Source organism: Erythranthe guttata, chromosome 8 (genome assembly GCF_056151865.1).
Source record: "Erythranthe guttata isolate IM_541 chromosome 8, IM_541, whole genome shotgun sequence".
Taxonomy (NCBI): Eukaryota; Viridiplantae; Streptophyta; class Magnoliopsida; order Lamiales; family Phrymaceae; genus Erythranthe; species Erythranthe guttata.
In genome coordinates, this window is record NC_142540.1 from 9,320,140 (window position 1) to 9,328,433 (window position 8,294).

General features: G+C 37.6%; 1 protein-coding gene across 1 annotated transcript; it reads left to right on the forward strand.

Annotated features, from left to right (window-relative positions):
- Positions 1 to 6,262: 6,262 nt before the first annotated feature.
- On the forward strand, positions 6,263 to 7,048 carry LOC148768475 (uncharacterized). The gene is made up of 2 exons (XM_088821225.1): positions 6,263 to 6,820; positions 6,899 to 7,048. Exons 1-2 carry the CDS (start codon positions 6,263 to 6,265, stop codon positions 7,046 to 7,048), a joined length of 708 nt encoding a protein of 235 aa, XP_088677351.1.
- The last annotated feature ends 1,246 nt before the right edge of the window (positions 7,049 to 8,294 follow it).

Below are 8,294 nucleotides of genomic sequence, written 5' to 3' on the forward strand. Positions count from 1 at the left end.
CAATTCCAGAAACTTTGCTCTCTCATGAAAATATTCGGACAACCGTCCGAAATCCTTGTGTATTTCTCGGACAGTCGTCTGGGCTGTAATTCTTTAGATTTTTTACTCCTTCACTTTTCGCCCATCTCCTAAATTGCAGTTTTGACCCCCTATTTATCCAATTCTTCAATTTGTACCTAAAACACAATAAATCAACATTTTAAGCACCAATTATCAATAAAATACACCTAAAGCTCCAATTAAAAGGTATGATTAAGTGTAAAAATATACACTTAACAGTATTCCGCTGGTTTCCAAATGTGTGTGTTGTTCTACGCCTAACCAGGAAGACATTAACCATCTTTTTTTTCGGTCTGAGATTGCGGAGCAACTTTGGATCCCTAAAGCTCAATGCCACTCGTTATGTATGATGGTTAGAGTTGTCGTCGTTTGCAATGTGTTAAGAGAGATCTGGTTGGCTCAGTGTAAAGCGGTTTATGACGATGGAGTAATGAGACGAGAGGATATTATCCGACGTGTGATTTCTCATATTCACAACATGACGACTAATCACGTTCCCAAACAACCATCCACGGAATCCCAACACTATCAGCTTGCGGCCATGGGAATTCGTGTGGGGCAGCCCGCTGTTAAGCGAGGTACATGGCATAAATGGGAGAAGCCAAATCCTGGTGATTACAAGCTAAATACGGATGGATCTGCCACGAATGAGGTATGTTCTAGCGGTGAAATTATTCGGGATTCGACAGGAGCAATTGTGGCGGGTTTCTCTTCATTTTTTGGGGTCTGTACTAACAATTTTGCAGAATTCTTCGCGGTTGTGATAGGTTTAAAGCTCTGTAAGTCTCTGGGCTTATCGTCGGTAATAGTAGAAAGTGACTCGCTATTGGTTATCAATCCTATTCGGAAAAAAAATCGTGGCATGGGACCTCGCCTATGTGTCTCGTCTTTGTATGAAGGAGATCGAGCCTCTATACCAATTTCGGCATGTTGTTAGAGAAAATAATAGTGTAGCGGATCGTCTTGCGAATTAGGCTTACACTCATAAATCTTACCAAGAATTGTTTACCGAATCAAGTTTGCCTAATGAGGCACGTGCAGCTTATATTTGTGATGGATTTGAATTTACTCAAAAAAAAAAAAAATTTGTCCATGAAGAATTTGCATGGGTTGGATGGCTTAGCAGATTGATCCCCATTTAGAGCTTTTTCAGCAATTTTACAATTTTCGAGCTTGCACTTTAGAGTACAGCTCCAATGTTGGGTATCCGCCCGGAGGAGAAATTAAATAAGAATATGCAGTCATAGAATTATCCATAAATCAACACAATTAATTAATAATTAAATCAATGCCAGCAATTTATCAAGACAATAATCAACAACAAATTAACGTGGACATATAAATCATTAAACAAATCAAAAAACCTCTAATTAATAATAACCAGAATTGAGAACTGCTGCATTAGAGCAAATTAAAGAATTAACAGCAATTAAAAGGGAAAATAAAATGAAACCGTTGGCAGAACACAATGGAGAAGCTCCGGCGGCCGTTCGATTTCTCGGCTCAGTCCTCGTTCTCTAAGTCCTCGTCTAAGATCCAAGTGGGGCCTTCAAACACTCACGGTAGCCACACACACGCACACACACAGTGTATTCCAATGAAAAAACCAAAGAAAAATGAAACCCAAATTCAAACCCTAATCTCACCGGTTTACCCCTAAAGAAGTAAGCTTGAATTCATCGAAAAGATTCGAGCTTTTGTTCTAAAAAAAAGGGTTCTCTCTTTCACTGTATTTTTTCCTCTCAAAATACACAAAGTATTCTCCTCTTTCTCGTCGTCTTTTTTCTTCGTCCCCCACACAAAAAGGGAAAAGGGTGCACTTATACGCCAAAATCATCCACCAAACTCACGAAGAATCAGGCAACAAATCACCAAATTTTGTTGAGGATGAGAAGAAAGATTTGTTGAGAGAAAAAAGGGGCAAATTTGAATAATCAATATGCTGAAAAAAACAAAACACCAAGATGGAAAAAAAAAGAGGTGAAGAGAGAGAGAAAGGGAAAACCTAGTGAGATTGGGCTGACTTTAATTTTGAGCTCAAATTTTGTGGGTTGCTCGTAAGTGGGTTGCAAAGTGGAATTTTAATAGGCCATTCACAAAGAATTCATTTGGACCACACTCTACAAATCTCCACCTGGCCCAAATGGATCATTGAGACCTTTTTAGGAGAAACGAAGTCATCATTGCCGAATGACACTACCTGTATTTAATTTCTTCTCCGGGCGGATACCCAACAGTGGTATCAGAGCCATGGCCCAATCTTAACCATGTGGTGGAAATTGCCGGAATCTGTGTGAAATTTCCGGAGGTCTTCGGTACCGAACAAAAATGGTGAGCTCCCGGTGCCCAAATGGCAAGCGGCTCGACGAGCTCCAGGTAGGAGGCTCGGTGTTCCTTTGTTCGAGGCTCGGTGCACTCTGAAACAAAGACGGTGTGAGCCCCAGGTCCAAAATGAGGGCAGGCTCGGTGGTCCTTTATTGTCCGACTTATGTGGTCCTTTGTTCGAGGGAAGGATTGTTGAGGTGCCAACAATGTCCCACATCGGTTTAATATGGGAAAGATCACTCCTTTATAAGAAGAGGATAGCAACTCCATTGGTATGATGCTTTTTGGGGAAACCCAAGAGCAAAACCAGTTGGGCCCGGCCCAATCTGGACAATATGATACCAATGTGGAGTTTGTGCTATCCCGACGGGATCCAACATCCCAGATCGTTTTTTTTTTTGTTTTTTTACCCCTCTTTGGGGCATTTGTGTAATAACCTATATGGGTCTCGTTCTGTTTTTTTATTACCATTGTAGGGGTACTCTTTCTCCTTGTGTAGGCCCTCAACATTTTAACGAGGCCCCAAAACTCTTATGATTAATGGAATAATAAAATCTTCTGGCAAAAAAAAAAAAAAAAAATTGTTTGAGACAGTAATATTACTGTCTACTGTATTAATTAATTTTATTGTCTTGGCTTGCAATTTTGCTGTCTTTGACCGTAATATTATTGTCTCCGACCGTAATATTAATGTCTCATGGAATAATATTACTGTTTGGGACAGTAATATTCATTATATTACTGTCCCAAACAGTAATATTATTGTCTGAGACAGTAATTTAGCAGCCAAGACAGTAATATTAATTAAAATATTTTTTTTAATATAAAATAAAATATCAAAAAAAATAAAAAAAAAATCAACGTCGGAGACCAGCAATCAACGGCGGTTGACCGGCCAGAAAAAAAATTCAGGAAAGAAAAAGTTTTCAAAAAAAAAAGTCAACGTCGGAATCTGGCTGGAAAAATAATTCAGAAAAAAAATATTTTCTTAAAAAAATTATTTTTTCAAAAAATTATTAAAATGGGGATTAATATGATATATTTGTTTAAATCCGGGGTCAATGTGTAATATTGAGAAAGTTAGAGTATAATGGATGGAATTGATAAAAATTATATTATGAAGGGTATTTTAGACTAAAGACATGAAGATGAGTTTATTTGAAAGACTATTTTTTGTGTGGACCAGTGTGCATTTAAGTTCCTTGTCATATCTCTTTGCCATTTGATCTTAATTATTATTCGGTAAACAAAGTCAATCTTGTTTCTATTATGTATAATGTATTAGACTATAATGCCAACGTCTGAACTCCTCTCAGACAATATAATTCTTCAGAACATGCTGCAATACATTTATAAATTTCTGAAAGCTTATAATAAATCTAATAATTTAACATAAAAGATCAAATATATGAACTTTATTTTTATTATATTTAATTATATTAATTTCGTTTTTCCAATCCTTCGTCCCTATTTTGGTTGAATTGCAGTTTACCATTAAAAATAGGGGAAATGTGGGATAACCCCCTACTTTTCAAAATATATATGAGAAGGCCCAATGTTTTTTTCTCTCTAAGGCAAAAACCCAGATTCTGAACTTAATTAGGTAGACCCCCCTGAGGACATAGGATATGACTATTTTACCCTTATTTTCTGTTTTACTGGGCAAGGATATTTCCTAACGGTATAGAAGGAAGCAGCTTATTTTTCTCCCTCTCTCTCGGCCTTGTTTCTCACGGTGATTTCTCTCTCTCGCTTTCTCCATCTCAATCGCTTCCTTATACGATTGGGTAGGGTTTCAGATTTTTGGGTGTTTTAGCGTGAGTTGCGATCGAGGTTCAACTTTCTCCATTTCAATCGCTTCCTTAAGGTTGGTTTTTTAAATTTTTTTTACAGAGATTTCATGGCTCGTTTTTGTTTATGATCATGATGCGCGGCTGGGTGTTCGTTGATTTTTCAATTGTGATTTTGCGTTTTCCTGTGTTTTTGTACAGTTTGGGGTTTTTATTGGTCAATTGTGTTTGTGTTGATGCATTTCGATATTATATTGTTTTTTGATTTTTTTAGAGATTTGTAATTATATATACCATAGTAGTCATGTTTAGCATCGTAGACCTGTTGCATATACATAATTGTGTCGTTTTGATTTTTTCAGATATTTGTATTTGATATATACCAGAGTAGTCATGTTTAGTCATATACATAATTGTTTTTTTGAATTTGTTTGTGTATATTTTTTGATTTGTATTGGTATACACAAGAGTAGTCATGTTTAGCATCATAGATCTGTTGCATGTCAGGATAGTTAAATATATGTTACAGTAGTCATATACAGTACTTTTTGTTTACAGGGCCAGAATGTCTACAAATATTGTACTAATAATGAGGTTTGGAGAATTATTTGGTGTGAGAAAATGTGTTACTTCCTTTGGATTTCAAGAGTTAGTTGGATACGTAAGGGCCAAATGGGGCTCGTTTCACCAGAACACCATGTCTCTCACGTATACGGTTGTTGGTCATGGGGAGGGTGTGTTGTGTGATGATGACGATGTGTTTTACATGCTGTCGTTAGCGCGCGAGATGTCTCTTGATCGTGTTGAAGTGAGTGTTAAACAAAGAGAGGGAGTTGTTCCTGATGTGGTATCAAGTGTATCATGTTTGTCTAATCGGGCACAACTGCATGAGGAGGTTGCGTTCGAATTTGGTCAAGGTAGTGGAATCAATCACTTGCAAAATGCTGGAATGTGCGGTCAAACTCAGTTGATGAGTGCTAACTGGGCTGATTTGATCAAGGATGTTGGTCAAGTTTTTCGTGGAGGTGCTGTGGAGTTTAGGAAAGCTTTATGCATGTATTCGGTGGAAACTGGATTTGAGTTTAGGAAAGCTTTATGCATGTATTCGGTGGAAACTGGATTTGAGTTTACATACGTTAAGAATGAGCGTGTACGTGTCACAGCTGAATGCAGACACAGGACAGTAAAGAACTGTATGTGGAGGATACACGCATGCGCATCAGTTGAGAAGGCCAATGGTTATTTTTATATAAATAAATTTGAGAAGCATCACAATTGTGGATCTTCTTTTGGGTCGTCAAGGCAGAATAGAATGACGTCTGACATTATTGCTAGTATGATAGTTAATTTGGTACGAGCGAAGCCAGACATGGTTGCTAATGATGTTGTTGTGGATATGAAGCTGAATTATGGAGTCGACATTAGCTATTATGTGGCTTGGAGGTCTGTCACGGCAGGGAAGCAACATGTTTTTGGTGATGATACTAGTTCATACTCACACTTACCGTCGTACTTCGAAGAACTTGGTCGTACCAATCCGGATAGCGTTTATAATCTTGACATCGATGCAGATACGATGAAGTTTCGACGTTGTTTTTTTGCTTTTGGTGCATGCTTGTCGGGTTTTAAGTCATGTCGACCGTCACTCTCCCTGGATGGAACATTTCTGCACAACAAACACAAGGGCATTTTGTTAACTGCAATTGGGCAAGATGGTCATAATAGTAAGTTTTTGTACCTTTTAATGTGATTTATGACTATATATGACTATATATGACTATATATGACTATATATGACTATATATTACTAAGGCTGTTGTTGTTTCCTTTTTTACACAAAATTGTACCCAGTTGCATTTTGCATAGTTAGTGAAGAATCTGATAGCAATTGGGCTTACTTTCTTACTCATTTGAGGGTTTGCATTGGAACGGATCGTGTGGTGACGTTTTTCTCGGATCGCAATCACGGTATTTTGGATAGGGTCAAAAATATATTCCCTGATTGTCTTCATATATACTGCTTGTATCACATGCAATTAAATTTGTCAAGTAAATGTAGAGGTTGTCCATCTGGTTTTCGAAAGAAGATGGCTCATTTGTTTAATGCTTGTGCCTACGCTCCTACGAAATCTGAGTTTGATGTGCATATAAAGGAGTTTATAGAAACTGGAGGTACAAGGATTAGAAATTTTATAGCAGACCTTCCGTATAACAACTGGACTTGTGCACATTTTGAGGGGAATAGATATGGGCAGATGGCATCTAGTGTTGCAGAATCGTGGAATATGAAGATTGGCGTCATTCGTGGTCTGCCTATTACAGATGTGGTTGATGGTCTTAGGAGTATAATGATGGTGGAAATGTTTGTAAGGGCAGAGGAGGCTGCGGTTATGTCAACTGTACTTTGCACTCCCATTCAGGGTGCTGTTAATAAACTAGTACATGACAGTAGAGTTTTGATAACAAAGAGGGCATCGGAGTACATTTACGAGGTGCTTAGTACTCCAACAGCTGTTGTTGACATTCGCAACAGGTCGTGCACGTGTAGAGCGTGGCAAGTCAACGGTCTGTCGTGTATACATGTTGCGTGTGTTCTGTTCCATAACAAAAATGATGGTTATGCATATGTTGACTACTATTACACTGTTGAGTGTTATAAAACCACGCATTCGCACAATATTTATCCATTTGTCAAGTCAGATTTTGATGGTGATTTGCCTTAGGTTAGACCTCCAGATTATCATATTCGGTGTGGCAGGCCGAAGGTGAAGAGAATTCCTTCGAGAGGTGAGAAGGTTAAGAGGAAGATAAAATGCAGCTCATGCAACCGTATGGGCAATCACAACAAGAAAACGTGCAGGAGGCCTCTATGAGACTTGAGTGGAACAGAAATGTGTTTCAATTTCTTTTTTTCTTTTTTTCTACCGCCTTGAATTTGTGTGGAACATAGGTTGTGAATTTTTTTCTTGAGTTTCCAAGTACATGATCTGTTTTTTTAAGTAATGAATTTCGCTATTACTGATACATGTAAGTACAGTTTTCTGTGTTTGGATTCTAACACCTGCAGTCACTTAGTCATATGAGTATTTACAACTACGGGGTCTTAAATAGTCATATGACTATGTGACTATAGGTAGGGATGGCAGCGGAGCGGGTACCCTCGAAAAAGTGCAATACCAGAACCATTACCATTTAATATAGCTCAAACCATGACCATACCAAACCCATTTAAAAAGTTCATGGAAAAACCAGAACCATTACCGCGAATATCCGGGTACCCACGGGTACCCATCTACCATTTAAATTACGGTAATAAAAAATAACTTTGGGTCCGATAACGTTTAAGTAACTCTCAGAAAAGAGGAAGAAAAAAAGAAAAGAGAAAAAAATATATCCTCCCTAAATTATTTAATACTTTATTTAAAATTTTGCCAAAATATCTTTTTTATTCATATTTTGTTGAATTAATATATATATATATATATATATATATATATATATATATTAAATGGTCGGGTACCCATGACCGTGAAGGTAAAACCAGAACCATACCAAAACCATGACGGTTTTCTTTTCTCTTACCAAAACCATTACCAAACCCTAATGGTTTCGGTAACGGATTTTAAACGGAGCGGATACCCGCGGATAGCTAGCGGTTCGGGTTTTTTTGCCATCCCTAACTATAGGTGACTATGTAGTCACAGGTAGTCATATTGTCATCTGACCTAAAAATATAAATTATTAATAAGTAGTCATTGATAGTCATACGACTTTGTGACTATAGGTGACTACGTAGTCATAGATAGTCATATTGTAATCTGACCAAAATATGTAGATCATAAAGAAGTAGTCAACGATAGTCATAAGACTATGTGACTACCACAATCGCTTGAATCATCTGCTTGTTGGGGTGAGTTATTTACCTCATGCAGCGGTGCGTTTATGGGAATGGCGGAGATGTTAAACTTCCTTGCTGTGTTTTCGACATACATTTTCTGTGTACATGAATGAATTAGATATTTGTTTATTAAATAGGTAGTGGCTGGAAATAAATAGTCAGTAGTTGTTTACCATGTCGGTGGCGTCAATTAGGTATGGGTCCTTAAGACCTTTGCGAGG